Raw genomic sequence first — 24,361 nt, 5'->3', positions numbered from 1 at the left:
CATCTTGTTTATCAAATATTAAATAAGGACAAATAATTTTGAAGACCGTTGTGAGCACCAAGTGGAACATACTTTTTTTTTTATATATACATCTTACATCCAGTAGCGTAGTAAAGGAGGGCGGGCAGAGAAAGCGATTCGTCTCGGACTTATTTCAATAATACTTCCTTATTATTACGAACAAAAAATTAGACTCGAAGAGATTTGTAATGGAAGATAGGAGACCATAAATTATCTCGATTGCCCAGACCAAAGACAAAAAAGGAGCAATCAGAGTCGTCGAAATAAAAATTAAAATTTCTTTTACTGTTTATTAAAACAATTTGTGTTTTTAAAAATTAAGTTATTTTAATTTGCTTAAATTTTAGAGGACTTATTTTCCTTTTAATGTAAATCGCTAGAAGAGAGACAAAGTGCAAAATAAAGCTGAGTATACTTATATAATAATAAGAATTAATATACGTATCGTAATATCGTAACATAACAAAAAAAAAAACCTCTCGATGGCGCATGAAATACTTTCGATTATTTTCGCAACTCGATACTCGTCAATTATCCCTGGAGTTGCAACGATAATATTTTACCGACAACAGATCGCGACATGAGCGACGGACGGAGTTGTTATCGACGGAGTGCTCGTCCTCTCTATCTAGTCTCCTCCGCGAGCCGGTGGGAGACACTGAGGGACACCGAGTGCGGCGCGACGCGCTGGCGCCGCACATGCACGTATGCACGTACGTGCGCACACACACACACACAAACGAGACGTTTTACACGACAATAGAGCGCGGTACCGTACGACGAGTTACGTTGCGAGTATCCGAGTATCGGTGGTTCCCGCAGTTTTTTTCCGACGATGCATTGGTGATAGCGACGTTCTCGGCACCAGTGACCGCGCCACCAGAACGCCCCAGGATCCCGGTAAGTCGACGTATATTCGATTCGCGTCGCGTCGCGACATTCGCCTCGGGATCGTCGGCGTAGTCGACCCGAGGCGACGACAGTCAACCGGGCGATCAATGCGATCTCGCGCGGGTGTGCCCGCACCATCGCCCTGCGTCGTTCCGATTCCCATTCGCGTTTCTCGCCTCCTTTTTCTTTTTCTTTTTCTTTTTCTTTTTCTTTTTTTTTTCTGCCGCGCCGCTCCGCATCGTGGGAACTCGCGCCGCAGATGCGACATCCCCCCCTCCTCCCCCTCTTCCCATGGGAGACACCGGAACGAGACGCGCCCGAGATCGTCGATTCGATCGCGTTTCCGCTCTGCGAAGCCCGCGAAGGACGACGAATGAGATCATCGCGGCGAACGTCGTCGAGACGCGACGGTGACTCGCATTCTAATCGGCCGACGTAGTGACGTAATGCCAGAGAGACCCTTTCGCGGATCCTCCCGATGACGTTCGAGCGTGGATGAGCGATTCGCGATGACCCGCGTTCACACCGTTACGTGAGATACACCGCCTCTGCTTGGCCTCTTTTTTTTTTTTCTTTTCTTTCTCCTTTCCTCTTTGTTTCCATCGGCTCCGGGTGCACGCCCATTTTTCGCGTCACCATTGGCAACCACCGTCCCACAACATCCCGGCGAATTTGAAAATTTCAAGATAACTGGGTCAGCTTCGATTTTGCGGCCGATCACGTCGAAGCTTTTTAAGCGCATGCGCGTCTGTGTCCTGTGTGTATATATACACGTATATTTCTACGTGCAATTTTGTGTTTACCGCAATGGCAAAAGCGCCACGGGGTACACGACCGCGGAGTGATGCGCGATTAATTGAAGAAAATCTCTGACGATACCACTCGTTATTATATTACTCGAATCGTGAGCGAATGTTTTATGGTTACCGATTTTTTAATACGAAACCGGGAGAATCCAAGGTACTAAGGTAAAAGTGTCAATATTGGGATATAGCAACAATTACACACCTACATCTCACACCTACGTCTTTTATTTCAAAGGTCAGTCCTTTCGAATAGTGTTTCCTTTAGATTAGTTTTTATTTTCTCAAAGCTTAATTTTGCCCTTTTATTATATGGGAAATTTTTTTTCAACTAGAGTTTCAATGTCTAATGTCGTACTAACGAGTTTAAATTTTTCAAAATAAGATATGTAAAATATAAATGTATGTATATAAATATAATTTGTCTTAATTATATTTAATTAAATTTTTTTTTAATTAAAAATTTAATTATATTTAATTAAATTTTAAGTCTTAATTAAATTTTTTAATTTGTATTATATTTTTAATTTTTTTAATTAAAATTATTCAGGTTACATTCGTTTTCATTTTTTATTATTTTGAACGTTATATTCCAAATTTAAATTAAGGATTTGTTCTAACACAATTGTACCAGTTTCAAATTACCAGAAAACTACAGAACATCTTATTTTGGTGTATTATGCAAAAAAATGTTGTAATACGCAGGTTCCTAATAATCACAAATCACAAATTTGGAAACATGTAGAAACAAAACTCCAAAATTTTCAGATTTAATCCTTAATTTTCTCGAAGAAAATATAGCCACCGTACTTGTACATATCACATATCTTATAAAACTGTCAAAAAGATGTCATTACGACGTTTTCAATATCTTATGACTCATGATTACTCTTATGACTTATGATTTATGACAACTTTGAAACATCTTATAGACTGTTATTTCAGATTATTTTTAATTTTATAGTATAATAAAAATCTTTAGATTCCTATTCACTCACCACTACTATCTCTCAAATTGGAATGTCAGAAGTGAAGAAACATACAATAAAAATTTTTGCAAAATATATTTAAATATATTTTTCAATAAAACAACATTTGCAATAGAATAGACGGAAAATATATCAAAAACTGTCTTTTTGTCTCAAGGAATAATTGAATCATATTTATTTCTATATATTATTAATTTTTGACTTGTTGTTATAGTTGTGAACTTAGCTTATTCTGTTTTTGATCAAGCATAACTTATTTTCAGGTATATAGTTATTAATTAATTTTGAAACAAAACGGAAAGTTCGGTATATTTTATAAGTCGTTTCTATCGATTGTAAATGTAGTTTTATTGAAATATATTTCCATTTTAATGTATCTTGCAAAAGAATTTTTTCTGTGTATTTTTTTTTTTGCTTTTGACATCATAATCTGAGGTAATAAGTGGACAGAAGCTTTAATTATGCAGAAACACGTTGATGAGAATACGAGGCAAAAATTAACGTTGCCAGATAAATTTGTATATCAATTATTAGTATTTACTTAATTTTGCTCTATCTGTCCATTATTTTTTATGTATTCAAGAAAGAATACAAAATTCAAAATCGGGATATAAGACGTTTTATATTCTGATTTTGGAATTTGCGTTGTCTGAGTATGTATATATATCGCAATAGAAATTTTTATTAAAGATTATATAGGTATCAAGATTATAACCCTTATTGACCTTATTGAAATGTGATTAAGATGTTGATTATTTTTTTGTAAGGTTGCTTTTGCCTTGAGAATTGTAACACTCGGGAATGTGCCCTTAATCTGCGTTTCATATAAAAGTAATGAACGATATATAAAAGGACTGGTCTAGAGCAATTTTGCCCAGATTACGGAGAATGGAAGAAAAATTTTAAAAAAAAATCCCAAAAATTTACCGAATAAACATGATAATATTAAATTAGAGAAATAAAGATATCCTCGGTAAACACCACGGGTCAACTGAAAAGATATAATCAAAATTGAAAAAATGATAAAATTGAATAACATGAAAAAATTCTATAGATAAGGAAAATAAATAAAAAAATCGATTCGATATGATTTTTAAATGTTTTTATTAAATCTTAAAGATAAAGACAAGTGTGTGTGTGTGTGTGTGTGTGTGTGTGTGTGTGTGTGTGTGTGTGTGTGTGTGTGTGTGTGTGTGTGTGTGTGTGTGTGTGTGTGTGTGTGTGTGTGTGTGTGTGTGTGTGTGTGTGTGTGTGTGTGTGTGTGTGTGTGTGTGTGTGTGTGTGTGTGTGTGTGTGTGTGTGTGTGTGTGTGTGTGTGTGTGTGTGTGTGTGTGTGTGTGTGTGTGTGTGTGTGTGTGTGTGTGTGTGTGTGTGTGTGTGTGTGTGTGTGTGTCATGTCCTTAGAATTTTTTTATGTATCATGAACTCTAATTATTTGCAAAACGAAACTATTAAGCCGCTTAGAACTATTCAATCTTAAATTTCGAAGAAAAGTTAGCACCTTATTGTTTAAACTGTAATTCCGACTTTAATCAATAGAATTTAATCAAGAGAACTCTTAGTCTTTTGAAGACAAAACGGGAACTCTAATCAAAACTATGGAATTTCAATGTTGAAGTGCTCACAATGTCATAAATATCCTAGATAATAGATATATTTTCCTGTATGAAAATCTTACTCTAATAATCTTAAAGATTATTGTGTTGAAACATGTGTATGTGTACACATCATATCTTTATTAAATATTAGGATATCTAACATATCCTCTTTAGGATATCTTAGATATCCTAAAGGTATAATAAGATATATGTACACATTTCAACACAATAATAATCTTTAAGATTATTAGAGTAAGATTTTCATGTAGGAAAATATGTCTATTGTCTAGGATATTTATAACATTAAAAATTTAGAATATTAAAACATGAAAGTAAAAATTTACTTAAAAAAATATGACACACACACACACACACACACACACACACACACACACACGATATTGTAAAATAAAAATTATATTGGTCTATTAAACATTTATTGAAATGAAAAATATTTTTCTTTAAAACTTAGTCGGGAACCTTTAATGTTACAGAAATATTTTATTAATGTTTTGTTAGTCTTATCTTTTTTAATATCTCTACTAATAAAATTAAGGTATTAATATATTTAAATTTATAAGCATATATATTTCCTAATTTTGTACCTTTATTTTCTCGTGCCATTATATATAAATTTTCATTACAATTTTCAATTTGTATTACAATTTTTTATAATTTTAAAAGTGTTTATAATTTTAAAATTTTAAATTACAAGATATTCTAAAGTATTAGATATTATATTTAATATATTATTTACATGTATAATATATAAATATAATAAAATATTTTAGTTGTATTAAAATAGCTTTTACAATTATATGATCTTATATATATATATATATATATATATATGAATGTATATATATCTATATATATTCTCGAAATATTTCCAATATAGATATATCTTAAGATCTGCGGACAATGGAACAAATATTAGGAATAGGAATAAATATTAAATTTAAAAAATGAAAATTCGGAATAAAAATTAAATGTAATGCGCAATGAATATAAGCAAGTATAAAGTATAATTATATGTTATACTTGTATTCATTGTGCGTTACGTTTAATTTTTATCCTAAATTTTTATTTCTAAAATTTAACATCTATTCCTAATATTTCCTCCATTGTGCGTAGAATCTTAGAAGTAGAAAGAATGTTTCTAATCAATTGTTTTCATAGTACATATCGACTTTAATTTGTATCTTCCCCTCGAGAAAATTTAATAGAATTGTTTATATATGGCTATTTAATATTATTATGTGCTACGCTATTACTTATTTAAAGTTTTGTCTTCGATAAAAAAATCCATTTGAAGCGCATATCTCTTTTAGTTTTAGCTTATCATTTATTTCGAACACAATTCAAGTCAACACACGAAGATTGTTGTAACAATATTTGTTAAATGTATCGTCTTCACAAACTTCTTCAATCAAAAAGTTAACATATGTAATAATACTCGGAGAAATAATAGGAAGTTTTTGAAACAAAAATTATTTGCAGATTATTAATACAATATTTCTGTTTATTCTAGTTTTTAGAATAATTTCAACAAGCTGCAATTAACTTATCGAATAATATTCCTATTATTTTATTAATTTTTTTCTTGTTTAATTTTCGTGGAGAGATAGATTAGGAACAACGAATTGTACAGTTAGAAACTTTGCGGTGAACAATTCTGCCGGTTTAATGGCCGATTAAGTTGCTTCAAGCTTGATCGACATTCTCTTTATTTATCTTTAATCATTTTTATTAAGGAAAATCTTAAAAACCTTTGAATCATTATTTTATTATTTTAGTTTTCTAGGTACGAAATAACGATGAGACTCGCCGTGTGTGTCGTTTTCACGCTGGTGCTTGGCGTATCAGCCATAAGTGAGTATAAATAATTTAATTCACTCGCCAATACCCTTCAAATTATGGCCAACCGTACAACTAAAATCTCTTAGTCTATTATGCTGCGAATTGCAATGAATCTTGCCATTAAAATTGTGATTTTTTTATTTTCAATTATAGTACATGTCCCGGATGATGTAGAAGGTGAAATATTGTTATGGAAACAATCATGTTTTTTATAATCATGCTTTCCATTGCAATTATATCTTTCATTCTGAACACCACAGAATAAATTTTCTACATGCGGCTGCTGTGTTTTGTGTGTATTCACATATCTACATACATACATACATACATATGTTTGTTTACATTATACATATTTCTTAATATTTATCTATTTTACATAATCGTACTAGACATATGTATAGATTATGTGACTGTTAAAGAACATGAGAAACGTGAGACATTTTCTAAATCATTTACATGTGTATGTCTCATTATCATATACTTGTGTTATTTTATATACACAATACAACACACACATAACATAACTTTGAACAAATTTAGAATATATTATTTCTATAGAACTCAGACTCGCTACTTTCTAAAGTTCTTGTATATATTTATGCATATACTCTTTAAAGAACACATTAGCCTTTTTTTATGAATCTATCATTTTCTTTATATTTTCTTAATGTGATACATTTATTTTGATTAAATTATAGTAAGCTGCGATTGACTTACTATAATTAAATTAAAACTCATCAAGATTATTTGCTCTAGCAGAGTCATTGCATTGAACATAAATTATAAATGTTTGTATGTTTTTCTTTTAGTTGCTCTTTGTCCCAATAATTCTATATATAATTTTTTTGTTTATTAGTTCAATCGCCGCCACGAATATCTAAACAACCGCCAACGGATGAGCAGCTATTTCAAGTGGTTCAAGCAAAAGTCAACGAGAATGATAAACCATTCCTAATTGAATGTGAAGCGGAAGGAGAGCCAGTTCCAACGTACGTATCTGATTGTTCCTTTTTTCTTCCATTTCTTTTTTGAGTTTATTATATGTAAAATATATATTATCATATCTTTGAGTCAGATTATAAAATCCGTCCCTAAGACTATCTGTCGGTATTATTAGAATCTACAAGGTATCAAGGAAATAGCTATTATGTAAATATAACTTGTGACACTTATTAAGTTGTTCAAGAACGGAAAATGTACTTTGGGGATATTTCATTCATAAAGTTTCATCACATTGTCGAGTTCATCTTGTACAGCATACAGAAGCCGGTGCAACTAGTCTATCTTAATTACAAAGATGATCTCATAACTTTAGGATGTGTGAAATAATCATCACTAATACGGATGTTTGACTTGTCTGACCGTAGAGGCACGCGTTCGCAAAATTTCTTATAAATATTATAAAACATAAATTACTTTATAGGTTTTATTTATAAAAATGAATTTCTAGATAAAAGTAAAAGTATAAAATTTAAATTTATATTACATTGCATGTGTTACGTCAATTTTAGATCTTGATAATTTATCATGCCCAAATATAAGCATACATATTATTATATATATATTTTTTTTAATTTTGTTTGTATTACATCTTAGAAAAGATTTTGATTTACGATGTTACATAGATACCGTTGGATTAAAAATGGAAAAAACTTCGAATGGCCGGCGTACGATGATCGCATTTCTCAACAGCCGGGTAGAGGTACCCTGGTAATCTCAAGACCGAGAGATGAAGATCTAGGACAATACCAGTGTTTCGCTGAGAATGAATGGGGCATAGCAACATCAAACTCAGTGTTCGTTCGAAAGGCCGAATTAAATTCGTTCAAAGATGAAAACCCGTTAACTTTGAATGCGAACGAGGGTTCCCCGTTCAAGCTTACCTGCCAACCACCCGATGGCTGGCCTAAGCCAAACGTTTATTGGTTAATTCAGGATATCGCTGGTGGTATTAAATCAATCAATAATTCGAGGATGACTCTGGATCCAGAGGGTAATCTTTGGTTCAGCAACGTCACAAGAAACGACGCTTCAGATGACTTTTACTATGCCTGTGCCGCCACGTCTGTGTTCAGAAACGAATACAAATTAGGCAATAAGGTTTTGTTAAACGTAATTTCTACAGGTGCGTCTGCCGGTCAAAATAAACATCCTCCCCAAAGACAATATGTCACTAGGAAAAACGAGGTAGCACTGCGCGGCAAGAAGGTAGAGCTGTACTGCATATACGGAGGAACGCCTTTACCACAGATAGTTTGGAGCAAGAATGGTCAATTGATCAGACCGAGCGACAGAATAATTCAAGGAAATTACGGCAAGTCTCTCATTATAAAACATGTAAATTTCGAGGACGAAGGACAGTACACTTGTGAGGCGTCAAACGGAGTTGGAGCAGCCCAGTCATATTCCATAAATTTGCAAGTAATGGCCGTGCCATATTTCACCGTTGAGCCAGAATTCGTCAACGCCGCAGAGGACGAGACTGTGACGATCACATGCGAAGCTAGCGGAGTGCCTGTTCCCGAGATCAAGTGGATCCACAACGGCAAACCGATATCCCAAGCGCCGCCAAATAGCAGAAGAAAAGTCACACCGAACTCCATTATAATAGAGAAGCTGATAAAAAACGACACAGGCAATTATGGATGCAATGCTACCAATTCGTTGGGATATGTTTACAAGGATGTATACGTGAACGTGTTGGCGCTTTATCCAGATATCACACAACCGCCTTCGAACTTGAGCACGGTCGATGGCAAAACTGTTCGGATTACGTGCCGCATTTTCGGCGCTCCTAAGCCCGAGATCAAATGGATCAAGAATGGACAAGAATTGACCGGAGGTCGTTACAGAACTTTGAATACAGGCGATTTAGAAATCGAGAATGTGATATTCTTAGATGCTGGTACTTACACGTGTCATGGCTCCAACAAATTCGGCGAGGTGAATGCATCCGCCACCTTAGTAGTGAAAGAACATACCAGAATAACGGATCAGCCAGAAGATTATGAAGTTGCTGCGGGCTCCACTGCCACATTCAGGTAAAGTTTCATCAAGAGGAAGTGAAACTTCGATAGAAATAAAAATAAATTTATAATTTTCTATATAATATGTTATAATGTAGTTATATGATATATGTTGTAATGTGAAATCTCGCTTAATTTCTTTTTCATATTTTAGATGTAATGCTGTTACCGATCCTAGTCTAGCTCTGACTATAGACTGGTTGAGCAACGGCGAACCAATAGACTTCGAGATGGAACCGAGATTTGTACGAAGTACCGATTATTCTCTGATGATAACAAAAACGACCGAATTGGATTCCGGTACTTATACATGCGTCGCTCGCACCGAACTCGATGAGGCAAGAGCGCAAGCGACACTGATAGTTCAGGATGTACCTAATGCACCAAGTTTAATCAGCATCAAATGCGAGTCTACCAGGGCCTTTGTTCACTGGACACCTATGGGAGATAACAGATCTCCCATTCTACGTTACACAATTCAACACAACACCAGCTTTACGCCGGATACCTGGGAGATATCCAAAGATTATGTCCCAGCTACTGACCAAACGTATGAAGTGCCTATGTCACCCTGGGCTAATTATACATTCCGCGTTCTTGCATGGAATAAGATAGGTGAGACTTATTTTTCAAAATTAAAACATTTCTTAAAATTTGTATAATATATAATTTAAAGTGGTATTACGCGATTTTTTAATCAATTTTTTATTGCTGTGGTTATTAACTTTTTTCTAAAATAAATATATTATACTGATGTGTTGTTTTCTAATATAGGCACATCTCTGCCGTCATCATTTAGCGAGGTTTGTACCACTTTACCGGATGTCCCTTACACAAATCCAGATAATGTCATGGGTAAGGGCACCACACCGCAAAATTTGGTTATTTCGTGGACAATCATGCCGCAGATAGAACACAATGCCCCTAGATTTATGTATAGGGTATATTATAAGAGAGACATACCAGGCGAGAAGTGGATCATACAGGATATAAATGATTGGAAGAAGAATATTCTGGTAGTCGAGAATCAGCCTACTTATCAGAGATACAAAATTAAAGTTGTCGCCATAAATGAGAGGGGAGAAAGTACAGCTCCGGCTGATGAAGTTATCGGATACTCTGGAGAAGATGGTAATATCTGCTGATAAAATAATTGTTTAGTTTTATTATTAAAAGAAAAATAAAATTTTATTATTAAAATATATTAGAATTTTTGACAGTTTTAACGTCAATATTCGCATAACATATCGACTTGTGCCATAAAACGTTACGTCATTATTTCAGTACCTTTACAAGCGCCCGGTAATTTTACGCTGAATCAAATCAAATCGAGTACAACCGCTCTATTATCGTGGAATCCGGTACCCGAAGAATCGGTGAGAGGTGAATTGCAAGGATACAAGATTCAAACATGGACGGAGAAGGAGGGCGAGAAGGGAATACGCGAGGTCGACATTCGTGGTGGAAATAAGACGCACGCGTTAGTTACCAAGTTCGTTCCGTATAGCAAGAATTTCGTGAGAATACTCGCTTACAACGGCCGGTAATTACACTTTGGATATCTATCTCTATTATACTTTACTTCTCATAGTTTGTTTGTTTGTTTGTTTGTTTGTTTGTTTTTTTTTTTAAATAATCTGTTTAATACTAATCCGTTTCGTATAGGTACACCGGTCCTGCATCCGAAACTTTAAGCTTTGACACACCAGAGGGAGTACCAGGAACAGTACTTAGTCTAGAAGCATTCCCCATGGGATCCAGTGCACTGTTTTTAGCTTGGACAAAGCCCGCAGAACCGAATGGTATTTTAACTGGATATAGAATTTATTATCAGGTTGTGAACGGCACAAAGTTGGGAACTTTACTCGAGAGAAAACCGCATGTTATGGATCCGCAAGCTACGAGTGCCAAATTAGCCGCATTAGCACCTGATACAATATACCGCGTTCATATACGTGCCACAACCAAAGTTGGTGAAGGCAATGAGTAAGTGTTGCATGAACTACAAGAACATAATATAACGTTTTCGATTACAGGTTTGCTGAACCAAATGAATCGAAATAGATTGGATAGACTGAATGTTAGATGATTTAATTAAAAGAAAAAAGTATAAAATATTAAATTATTAACAGATTATCTATGAAATTTTATGTTTTTATAATGCTGATATATTTTTCTAACGCGTGTTAAACATCTAACTATTTAAATATGATAGATAAGATACATCTCAGTTGTACGTTATGTTGCGCTGGTAAAACACTTTCTGTTTCTTAATTTATTTTATTTACAATTATTAATTATTACACAAATTATTTAGGAAGAAATGTAATATTACATATATCATGTTATTTATTAAATATATCTTTAATATTGCAATAAAATTTAAAAGAATTATTAATCGCAATGTTCATTATTTAATTTTTGATATAATTATCAAGAAAAAAGAGTATATATAAAAATACATTGTTAAGTAGATAAATTTGTCTATGATAACTTTTCTATGAAAGAAGAGGTGTACTGTTTTATATTACATTTATATGTATTTATATGTAATGTTGAGACAAGAAGATAATAATATTATAAACTTTATTACTGGATCATTAGTAAACATTTATTAAAATTTTAATTATTTTTTTTATGAGTTATTGACTAAAAGTCAATTACAATTTTAGATTACAAGTTCAAAGACAATTATGAATTCAAAATATCATTATATAAAATATATATATTTGACTTTTTGCTTTTTTATATATATATATATATATATATATATATATATATATATATATATAGTTTTATATATATATATATATATATAAATATATAAAGCATTATTATCAACAATTATGTTTCTTAAATGACTTGTAACTGGGATGGATACCTTATAATTGATTTAATCATCAGTCAGTTCTAACAACAAAAACACAAATCATATGATGTCATTAATCACTCTCGGAGTGCTTCTACTGCAATCGAAAACGTTATTAGTAACATTTATAAGACGATACATTATTTTATCATTTTATCTTTGTTAATTATATGTAATTTTAATACATTTGTATAGCTACTTCATCGAGCAGAAGACAAGAATATCTCAACGACCCGATGTTCCACAGTTTACATGGGAAACAGTACCAGAGAATGGATTTTCGAATGTAAGAGTTATTTGGCTACCGAATCTGAATGGTAATCCAGGAAGCCATTTCTTCGTCAAATATAAACTAAAAGGCGAAACGATATCTTTGATGACGGATCCCGAATTCCAGTCGAATACTCTCGAGGTATGAATAATACATGATTGAAATACATGATTGTATATTTATATATTACGAAATTTTCTACCATTTCATTTTTAACAAGTCACATTAATCAGAATTTTTTCAGATTTTGCATATTAAATTCTACACTGTGACTAATATGTCCATTAAATTTGTACATTTTGATTATACTTTATTATATTCTAATAATTTTTATTATAAAGCGAGGTAAACAATCATATGGTTATTAAAAATTATTAAATCACACAGATTCGTGGTCTTCAAAGTGGTGAAGTCTATGTGATGTCGGTTGTTGCTGTCGATGGAGATTTTATGACCGAGAGTGCTCCTCAAGAAGTAGAGACGAGTAGCGAAGGACCTATTATTCAACCGAAAGAAAATGTCGCGACAGCTGGCTGGTTCATAGGTAATAGGTCTATCTCTTTATTTTTAAATTGTTCTTTTTGACGATCGGTATATTCAAAAATATAATATTTCCACAGGAATGATGCTGGCGATCGCCATTCTCCTCTTAGTGTTGATAATTGTTTGCGTGATTAAACGAAATAGGGGCGGAAAATATGCAGTGCACGAACGAGAATTAGCTGCTGGACGCGGAGATTATCCTGATGAGGGTGGATTCCATGAGTATTCACAACCATTAGATACCAAATCGGCCGGTGGACGTGCATCCTTGGCGTCATCTTCGCATCAGGATGGTAAACATCCTGAGTCCGATACCGATTCTATGGCAGAATATGGTGATGGTGATACAGGTTGGTGATAAATTTAAAATTCTATATGATTTAATGATATGATTTAAAATTATTAAAACATCTATATTATTTTAAAAAAGTTTTTTTTTATATTAGCTAAAAATAATTAATGATAGCTAAAAATTTGTGGTTAAATATTTGCTGCACGATTTTTTAATTATCTGGTATTATAATAAATGTTATCGTACGATTGCATCTATACATGTACATGCATTGTTATGGCGTATGATCCCTCTAATTTCAAATTATCAAGATTAAACAAACTATTTTCAATTTTTTAAGACTATTATTTATATTCTAATAGCATATACACACAATGCTACATATTCAATTTATGCAGAATCAAAAAACGATTAAAAGAAGATACTATGCATTTATAATTTATACATGATAAAATAATAAAAAAAGCAGCATAAGAAAAGAAATTGAGTTAATAAATAAATATCAGTTTAGAATAGAAGAATTGAAAAGGAATGTAGAAGAATTTTATTCTAGTAAAATAGAATATGTATTACTCTGAAATTATCGTTGCAACATAATAAATGCACCGAACTTTTGTAACATTTTAATATTTTTGTATAGAAAACACAATGAAATAGTGAGCATCACATTATGTAGACATTGCTCATGTAAACACAGCTAGTTTATTGACAATTTTTCTGTATATCATATGAGTGCTTTTTTTTTGTATGCACATTGCAGACTTAATCGTGCAAGCTAATTGTTTTCATTTGAATAACATTTATTTTTTTATTTTAAATTATTTTATTATCTTATTATTTGTAATTTGTTATGCATATTTTGTTATATATTTTATTTGCTTCATCGTTTGAATCAACATAGAGGGCATGAATGAAGATGGTTCTTTCATTGGTCAATATGGCCGACACCGTAAGCAGGAACCAAATTCGCAAGCATTTGCTACTCTAGTCTAAGGTAAGTTACAGGCACATTCTTTTAACATTTTAATCGCTGCACTTTTATGCTTTGAATCAAAACACAGAATCAATTCGAAAATTAACGTATTTGTTTAATATTTTGTAAAATTCTGACATGCTGACGTTTATAAGGTAATATTTATTATGATTTCATTTTAAGATAAAAAACTGGAACTTCTGTACGTATGTACAGGCATGATCATATTTTTTTATACATATTTTTTATATAAATGATTCGTTGTTTGTTATAGGGCGTTTCACGGAGGATGGTTCCTTTATCGGACAATACGGACCTAAAGGTAGACCAGAGGAGACACCACCCATTCCGACTGGTACTATGGCCACGTACGTGTAACATCCGCAACTAACTTAATCAAAGCCGCATTAAAAATTCTTTTCTCGTTACGGTTAAGGGCTCTCCGTGATTCTTGACTACCGCAGCAGCTCTGCTATGCACCTTGCGCTGGGCGCAATGTCCAATACTATACTGCCAATTAGACTCCGGGTTTTGGGTTTTATAGTTTTTGTAGAAATCGTGACAATCTTTTATTCGATTGATTGAAACGTCGTCAATATGCAATAAGCAAATATAATTTTAAATTTTAATTTTACTATGAACTAAAATACTCTGAACATTCCAAGTTTTTCAATTTAATTTTTTTTAAACGTATAATGGAAATAGTGTATGTGTGAAAGATTAATTTTTTGTTACAATGATTATTATTTATGTTATCACAAATGCTGACGATTAACCATATATATATACATATATCTCTATTTTAATTATAAAACCCAAGAACGTTATAGGTGTTTCATAGCGTGCAAGCTATTTATGAAAATAGTATTAGAAACTATTCTAGCATTGACCGTAATATCTCTTTGACAAAGCCAGGTTGAATTAGACACTCTGATTGGTGACAAGATATACGAATTGCATTCCAACGTTGTGCAAATACTTTTAAGACTGCATGTGGTATCCAATGTTTCACGATATTATTTCTAAATTTGACACATCTATTTTTTGTTTTATGAATATACATCTTTCATATAGCGTCAAACATGTTATAATTAAAGCTATAATTAAATTTTGAAAATTGATTCTGTTAAAAATAAACATTGCTTATTTTGAGGCAAATATTAAATTGTCTTCAAAGCAGTTTGTTATCAATTACTTTTAGGAAATTTAAGTATTTGCATAGATAAGCAAAATAAAAACTTATTTTTAACGAAATTAAAATTTAATCTTAAAACTGTTTTATTATAGTTTACTATATTATTATATGCGATATTATGTGCGATGTATATTAAACTGTGTCCGCAAGGATTTAAATCTTAGTGCCTATAGGACTTATAAATACTTATTATTATTAATTTTTAACGCGCGAAAGTAAAATCTGCTTTAAATGGAATGTAGTGATGATAAATAGAATAGAATCCTCATGATAAGTGCTTGTATCAAAAAATCTTTATTGAAATTAATATCATGAATTAATATTTGAAAATATTTGAAAAAAAATTTTTTATTATTTCTTATATGTAATAAAGCTAAATTATTTTTTCTATTACAATTAGCTGATAATGCACAATATATGAATATTATAATACATCAAAACTGATGCATTTCCGATTTGAAATGAAAACGCACAATATATTAGTAAGTGACACTGTGTATTTACATGCAATCTTGAAAACGAAGAATAGCTGTAAAAAAAAAATGGTGTCGCAATCTGGCTTCGACTGATTTTAACTTTAATCTTATAATGGACGGTTACACTAAGAACCTTTAGCCGCGATCAATTTTTACTCTGCCGAAAAAGGGCCAAATCTAAATGAACGAATAATAATCTATAATCGTGCACTTACACTTTCATTATTAACAAACACACTCTACACACACGTGGGCGCATATATGCGCGAATGATAAGGATACGCGCAAGAGATAGTAAAGAGTAAAGTAATATTAAAGAGAAGATTGTATATGCACTATAAGTAGATAACAAAAAAAAAAAATCGCAAGGCCTCTAAGTAACTGTTGCTTTTGTATGTGAAACATGCTTCGACAAAAACTCTTTTATTTTTATGAGATTTTATTTTGCTTTTTGGTAATTTTATTATAATCCAATAATTATAAGATAATGCTATATGATTATTTAATATAAAATTTAATATAAAAGATATTAAATATATAAATATATATAGAAAGAAAGAAGGGAGAGAGAGACGAAAAAAGAGAGAGAGAATTATATATATATATATTAATTATGAATTATTACGCGAATAATTCTTAAAAAAAGACGCGACGATCACAGAGCAATTATTATTACTTAGTGTATGGGATGTTAAAATTTGTTTAGATTGTATTTTAAGTACAATTTGTACAATTTGTTTAGGTAATCATTAAGTTAATGTAGTCAATGCGATGTACAGGTTGTCTGCAAAAGTGTCGCAAGCAAATATGTCAGGTACAAAGATAAAGTAAAACAAAGATAGGTACAAAGTGTATAATATTTATGATACGTATATACGAAGAATCACAAAGTATAGTATTCTTAAATGATATATCTTATACCGGACAGGACAGAATTAGACTGTGTCTTTTTTCACGATAAATTCTCATAAAAGACGTACTGTGCAGAATTGTCTTCTAATCGAAATGTATTTCTTACGGTCTTTTTTGCCGAACATCCTGTACAGGGTGACTTGGACGTCACACGATTAAGATTCCTTTCAAATTATTGGATTGAGTCAGAAGTAATTTTTATAAAATATTTTTTTTTTTTCTTTTTTTTGAGAAGAGAATCCTTCAAACGAATCATCGTGGCGAATGGCTTTCGGCTCTATTGGCAGGTAAACATACCTTCTTTTCATGTCAATAGTTAAAACGTGAAAGTAAATAATGGTATTGCGACCCAAGCGGTCAGAAACCCATTACTGAAAGGACGAAGCAAGAGTGAAACGTGATTTTAAAGTGGATAAAATGAAAAACTTGGAAGTAGATATTTATCACGTAATATTTCAAGCAAAGATTCAAGCAAAGATATGCGACGACATTGGAAAAATATTCTATGCATACAGTAACGATTGATCAATCGTCGATTTTTTTTTTTTTTAATCGAAGTTCTGTTTTGAAAAAATTCTTTTAAAAAAGCCAAAGATACATTTTTTGATTTTAATGATTTTTCAATGAAACAATATCCGCGTCGTACAAACACATGAATATTTTAAAAAGACAAAGAAGTTATTTGTGACTCAATTCGATGTGTAATATATTGGCTTATCATAATAAGAAACAAGCGTTTTTGTATTATTATATTATCCGTTATGATGTTATTATATGTATTGACGTTAAACAACAAGAAGCTTACGTTGATTAGATAGAACATAAACTTCTAAACGGTTGCGACGATGCTAAAGACTGTGTATCCGGACAGACGGCGCCATGTTCAATCGAAAAGAAATGATTTATAAATTCACCCGATCTAATCTAGATTTATGGTGTACGTATATATATATGTATATATATATATATATATATCATAAACGCGTAAAAGTAACAGGCGATATTAATGATATGCAAGACAATCTAATATCGTCAGTGCATACAACCAATAGTACAACTATGCAATCTCGGAACTTGCAATCGAAACTTTGCAATTACATAGAGACAAATATAAGATCACACTCTCGGATATATCTTAACACATTCACTGCCGCAGAGATTATTCTTTCATTTTTTTATACATTTTCGTTTTATATATATTTCTCTTACCATTTTATTACTTACTTTTTCATCTTTCTTAATATCTTCCTTAATTCCCTCCCTCTTTCACTCTCTATTCTCTCTACTATTCTCTCTCTATTCACTCTCTATTATTCTCTACTATTAATTTCCCTTTTCTGATTATACTAGATCATTGTATTGTATCATGATTAATTAACAAATCGGAGGTTGCTATGGCCAATTGTTCTGTGGTCAATCAATGATTGTAATTTATTTAAATGAAAAGAAATGCCTTTCTTAATAGTATGTATCAGTTCGGTATGTCGCCGATCCATCCGGTAGATCATAGACAGTGAATGTGTTAATGTACGACTGGCAATAATCGAAATTGTCGACAAAATGTTTCGAATCTCGATCGTCCAAGTCACATACATAGTATACACGAAACGTATGCACACCACAAACGCATTTACATTTTTAGAATATTTTTCTATTGCGCTAGCTTCAATATTTATCGAGATGTAGCAAAATTCGTTCGTTCTGCACGTTGAAGCATCAGTTAGACGCGTTGAGATCTAATGTTACATACTATATACATATATATATATATATATATACATATTATACAAACTTCCAATACTTTCGCACGAGCAGTTCGTACTTTGGTACGTTGTATTATTCTTTTATATTTTTTTTCTTTTTTTTTTATAATTTTATACTTTGTATAGAAAATTTGCGTTTTGCGCGATCGTATTTATAAATATTAATAAATTGCGCGCTTTGTGGCAGCGATATTACGGCTAAGTTTCCGGGGTATTTCTGTTATCTCGATGGAGGGCGAGTATATCTATTATTCTGCTTGATATTAGATTGCGTTGATGAGAGAAACGATTCGTGACTTATTAAAGAATGTTCATTGTACAACGAGCACATGTTATCTCAAAAAAATGTAAATCCCGATTCTTTTTATAGCGAATCTCAGCGAATCTCAATTATCCCGTAACATACGAAGTGTTCAATTAGCTCAATCAAGTAGAATGTAATATCGCGATCACGATATTACACTCTACGTCATATCGATTGTTCTATTAAGCGATAGTGGAACGGGCGAGGATAGTTACGTCATTAATAACGAGCGATTTCCTATTAATATCTCTCTGAACTTTCCGACGTTAATATTTGTCGAACATTCATTACTTAAAGGCATCACGATCGCCATTCGGACACGATCGCTATAAAAAGAATCAACGAAGCAGGAACGACGAGGAATCTCAATGACGTAATAATTCAACGTGTGCCCGTTTATCGTGCGAACTCTTCATTGTACATTAGCCTGATATTACTAACATGCCGATGTGTTTTTCGCCGTTTATATAATTAATTATATGTGCAGCTACAGAGAGAAAGAGCGCATTCTCGAACATTTTCGCATCGGCATCGTGGAGTTTTTAGATAATTTTTTCTATGAAATAAACAAAGCTCGCAGAAAAGGCAGTCCAGAGACACGGATGATCGCGCGGGGCTGTCCATCCACTTGCGGCGCTTTGAACGTTCTAGTATATATCTGAGAATTACTCACGCAGAAGCGATACAAATAGGCACAAATAGGCCTAACGTTCATCGTCAACATTTTCATCCATATACGCGCGCGCGCGATCGGATGGGCTGCCTTGTACGAGTCTTTTCTCATCTTTTCCTCGTAAAGTAGCGAGTACCCGAGACCAGATCATGTTGTATGATAATTGAGTGAATAATTGTGTCTCTTAATCTTTAAGTTACTCATTCACGAAAGCGATCGCATTGATACGCATCCCGCATACCTTTGCCCGCTCCCATGTCAATAAAATACGAAAAAAAGAGAATAAAAAAAAAAACAAGGGAAATTCACAAAAAACGAAATGAATACGTCAGTTCACTCCACCCGTCGACGTACGTTTAAGTAAGTAATTCTAACCGGTGGTAATTCCGATTAGTCATCCGATGACGATGAAACTGAATCCATAACATCTTGTTTATAAGTCTCCGTTTTCAGCTGTCGTTTGAAGCTTATTCAAAGAGTTATTAAACAATGATTAAGTTGTAATAACTATAAAAAAAATATTTTATGATTCAGATTTATATATTTTAATTTTGAATATTATGTAGTTAAAAAATGATTTTTATATATACGTAATATGTACGTATGTTTTGTGCCCGTTAGTCTATTTATTTTACTTTTATAGGGAGCAACACCAGCTTTCAAGTTTATTTATTCTCGAGGAAAATCACATTCCCCGGAGTATAACAATGGTCGGATTTAATTCCACTAAGCGAACAACACAGAAATCGAGCAAGATGTGACCGATAATGCGATTATGCCGGACAGGTTTTTTGCGTCCGTGTTCTTGATCTGTGAGCTACTACGGGTTCTTTCTTCTCCTCCCTCGTCGCGGTTACAGACGGAATAAAGGATCGAGGGAGAATAAAGGGAGGCACATCCATGCCGCATCCACAGAAATATAACTGCACTAACGAACGCGTGCATCGAATGGTAACTTACGATCACTCGGCCGCAATGTCATTTAACATCGGACAAAGATATCTTCAAGCTAGAGGATTCATCATTACTTGAGACAGATCCAGTATGAAAATATTTTCCAATCTGAACGAAAAATTTATCTATATTTCTTGATTATATAGATTCTTTTTTTTCCTAACAGAAATAATAATTAAAAAATTCGTACAAAGAAGAGTCAATGTATATTAAATAAAGAATGCTCCATGGCTCTTTCGTCTTTTAAGGGTTGCTTATATTTCTTGATCACATATATATATGGTATGAAAGTGATATTACGTTTCTTGATTCCGCTTATAATAATTCCGTAAAAAAATATCAATAAAAAAAATGTTCTCGTGGCAAAAGAAGTTTGCGTTCAGTGAGGGATACTCCTTCGCGCAGAAAATTTGTGAAAATTTTGGAAAGATAGTCGGAAAGAGTTCCTTAACGATGAAGCGTACAATCGATTTTCGACCTTATACGCGTTGTACATAGCTCGCGAGCTGGAAGGCGACGAGCTATAAGAGCGTTCGCGAGCAGGCAGGCAGGCAGGCAGGCAGGCAGGCAGGCAACGCCGGTTTATTCCTGATCGAATGTTTTTGCACGGCCGCCGCAATCCTAATTGAATTCGCTGTCGGCCGCTCTTGCGGAGCTGCACCGAGAGCGATGCGTAGAATCACATATCGTGTATATATATATATATATATATATATATATATATGCGAATTTATGTCATTACATCCATGTAATTGCGTGAAAGAGAAGCGAAAGATGGGAAATGGTGATATCACTCGAAATTCAACTTTCTTCCCTTTGCAAAACGGAATGGAAATGTTCTCTGAATTCGAAAGGATAATTAGAATATTAGACCGCTTTGAATTTTTTTATTATAAAATATTATTTATTATAAAATATTTTATAAATGATGAAAGATGAGGATGATACCAAATTTTATATGAAAATAAAATGGAAAACATATTCGCAATATCTGTTTACTGTTTCGTGTAAAAAATTTCCTATCTTTATATGAATGTTATATATTTCATATTTATAATAATTTAATAGAGAGATATATATATAGTTAAGTAATAGTTTCGCCCAAATTCAGCTCTCTTTTTTTTCTACAAGAAACGAAAATGTTTACAAATTCTCACGTACGATTTGAAAAAGCGATTAGATTAGAAGATATCAGAAAATCTTAGATTTTTCACTATATACTGAGACTCTTTTATAAGTGAAGATGACAAAAATAATGTGCAATATTATATGAAGATAAATTGATTGAAAATATATGTGCAATATTTTTTTGCTTGATATGGAAAATATCACAACTCATCAATATACATGAATTTATATTTCTTCATAATCATCGAATAAAGCGAGAAATAATAGTACTACTTAAATTCAACTTTCTTATTTTCCATATAAAAGAAATGAAAATATGCTTTTAAATTTCCACGATTTGAGAAAATGATTAGTAGATATCAGAATGTCTTAATCTTCTCTCAATAGAGCTCTTCACATAAATTAGGCGATAAAGATTATAACAAATATTTTAAGAAGATAAAATCTTCGTTATTTAAATCTTCATTATTTAAAAATATCGTAATATCTGTCTGATATAGACAGTTAAAATATCTTATTAATATCAAATTGATATTTCTTTGTATAATTATCTAAAAAAATAAACGAAAGCGAAAATTAAAAATATCACGAAAAATTAGATCTTTTTGCAGTACAAAGTATATTTTTAAATTATATTACAGCTAACAGGTAGTGCGTATGTTTTATACAAAAATTTTGGAGCTTCTGGATGCTTCTGGATGTGCGTTCAAGAATTTGCGACGACTCGAGGTATCGCTGAAATATTCACGATCATACTGCATGTACCGGAAGAAGAAAGATGAAGCAGGAAGAAGATGAGAGATGGGAGAGATGGCAACCTCAGCCGCGTAGGATAACAATGGACCACTTGTTAGGTAGCCCTCCCTCGACACCAGGAATACAACGAATACTATTGGTTATTCATTGAGGTCTTTTTCAAAGCTGGGGCTATCTCGGTAAATCGGTCTAGAAATAGATCTGATCCAGTTATTATTCGATTGAATTCAAACTTTACTATCAGTCTCGGGGAAACTATCGCATCGTCGCGATTTTTTCACACGGTGTGTGTGTGTGTGTGTGTGTGTGTGTGTGTGTGTGTGTGTGTGTGTGTGTGTGTGTGTGTGTGTGTGTGTGTGTGTAAATACTACTAGTGTGTACAATTCCGTGAATTACGATTCTGTGGTAATATTATCAAATATACATCGATGGAAAAAATATAATGAAAATAAGATAAATAACTCTAAAATAAGGAAAATTAAAATTGCAATATTATACATTATATGCATTTGCTTTTTTTCACATTTTGAGAAAGAGAGAGAGAGAGAGAGAGAGAGAAAGAAATTTTATATATAATTTTCAATTTTTACTTAATATTAGCTTAATAATTTTAATAATTTAGCTTTTCTCAGTTTTCATTTTTTTGTAGCAATTTCTTATGTGCAAAAATATTTGTAGTTATTTAAGCATTCTTCCATCGAGCGGAACAACGATGCAAGCGCATGATGTAGCGAATTTACGACACGGAAGTAAAATTCAATTGTCGAAGGATGGGCAAGATATGAAGGATGGGAGAGAGAGAAAACACAAGAAATGAGATCAAGATGAGCGAGATGGCAAGGAACCGGCGCGATTGGATGAAAGATGTTAAAAAACTGGTTCCCTTCATCAAAATTTATTTTCATTTTTTTTTTATTAATTTGATTTTCGATTTCCGCGTATTTATATATATGCACAATAAAATCAGTTACGATTTCTTAATAACGATTATGTGATTATAAATTAGAAATTAAAAGGAATTGATTTTTGATTTACGACAAATGAAAAAATCTGCAAGTGCAAATAGCTATGAGAATAGATGATTTTGATAAAAATAAAAATAATAAAATTTCAGTATTTGATTTTTTTTAAATGAGCTATATAGTTACAAGTTGAAAACAGAAAGAAATTAATGCTCGATTCGTGGCAAATAAAAAAAATCTAATCTTAAATAGTTATGACAGATATAAGCACGACATGAATATATTTGATTTAATTAATTGTAAGAAAGAAAAAAGTGAGTGAAAAAGCTATTGTTTAGAAGAATAAAAGGAAAAAAACTCCAGAAAAACCTACATTATAATTTAATTGATTATAAATAAATGTTCTTAAAATTGCAAGTGCTCTAAAAATCTAGATTAAAATAAATTTTAAAAAATTCGTACAAACTAAATGCTTTAAATCTTTTATATTAGAAATCATTGGATTAATTTAAAATAAATATTGCGTTTACCTTTGAACTTTTATTCTTTGCTTTTTACAATATATTTTGAAGCTAATATAAATATAAAAAAATAGTATGTTCTAAACTGAGATTTTATTAGTTATCTTATCAAAATTAATATAAAATTAATTAACAGAGTAAAAAGTTTAATAAAATTGGCTTATGTATTAATATATCATTGAAAAACTTTAGAGACGATTTTAGTTTAAGATAAAATTCTATTTACAACTTATTTATAATTTTTTGCGTCATGTATGTACAATGCGAAAAAAATATTTCAAAATTAAAATACATATATACATAAAATATTATATATTAAAACGTACATGCATTATCAAAATAAAATATAAATAGAATATCATTTTGAATGCCAGCATGAATTATCTCGTCTAAACTAAATTTCTCAAGAAGTAAAATAAGAAGCGCGTAAAAAAATAATCTTGCAAAAAAATGATCTCTCCTAGCGAAAATTATCTAGATATGAAAAATTAGCTGAAATGAATAAATAAAAACTGTACTATACGAGATCGCGTATATATCTAATTAATGCAGATGACAGAGATAGAATTATTTCTGAATTT

The 24,361-nt window shown here is 31.9% G+C and overlaps 1 protein-coding gene across 17 annotated transcripts; it reads left to right on the top strand.

The window, feature by feature from the left end:
• The first annotated feature begins 749 nt into the window (after positions 1–749).
• Positions 750–24,305, top strand: Nrg (Neuroglian). Of its 17 annotated transcripts, none has more exons than XR_016138536.1 (15): positions 780–918; positions 6,098–6,174; positions 6,316–6,339; positions 7,019–7,151; positions 7,788–9,203; positions 9,343–9,803; positions 9,963–10,319; positions 10,473–10,731; positions 10,854–11,174; positions 12,253–12,469; positions 12,716–12,872; positions 12,949–13,221; positions 14,411–14,504; positions 22,183–22,476; positions 22,985–24,305. XR_016138536.1 is itself a non-coding variant. In XM_089073626.1 (14 exons), exons 2-14 carry the CDS (start codon positions 6,120–6,122, stop codon positions 22,184–22,186), a joined length of 3,771 nt encoding a protein of 1,256 aa, XP_088929752.1. In that variant the 5' UTR covers positions 780–918; positions 6,098–6,119; the 3' UTR covers positions 22,187–24,305. The 17 variants fall into 17 exon arrangements, 13 of the variants coding, with proteins under 13 accessions (XP_088929754.1, XP_088929752.1, XP_088929745.1 ...); XR_016138538.1 differs by adding an exon at positions 14,065–14,157 and having other exon boundaries at positions 22,183–24,305; XR_016138539.1 differs by lacking the exons at positions 22,183–22,476; positions 22,985–24,305 and adding exons at positions 14,065–14,157; positions 14,573–14,706 and having other exon boundaries at positions 14,411–14,491.
• Positions 24,306–24,361: the final 56 nt, after the last annotated feature.

Source organism: Pogonomyrmex barbatus, unplaced genomic scaffold (genome assembly GCF_055798465.1).
Source record: "Pogonomyrmex barbatus isolate J1 unplaced genomic scaffold, ASM5579846v1 scaffold15, whole genome shotgun sequence".
NCBI classification, from domain to species: Eukaryota; Metazoa; Arthropoda; class Insecta; order Hymenoptera; family Formicidae; genus Pogonomyrmex; species Pogonomyrmex barbatus.
Note: the sequence above shows the minus strand (reverse complement) of the source record. Positions and strands in the feature narration are given on the sequence as shown.

Coding starts and splice junctions, on each gene's coding strand:
- Nrg (XM_089073616.1), top strand. CDS start 6,120: ATGAGACTCGCCGTGTGTGTCGTTTTCACGCTGGTGCTTGGCGTATCA. Junction 10,732..10,853: donor ATACTCGCTTACAACGGCCG/GTAATTACACTT, acceptor CGTTTCGTATAG/GTACACCGGTCCTGCATCCG. Junction 12,470..12,715: donor TCCAGTCGAATACTCTCGAG/GTATGAATAATA, acceptor TAAATCACACAG/ATTCGTGGTCTTCAAAGTGG.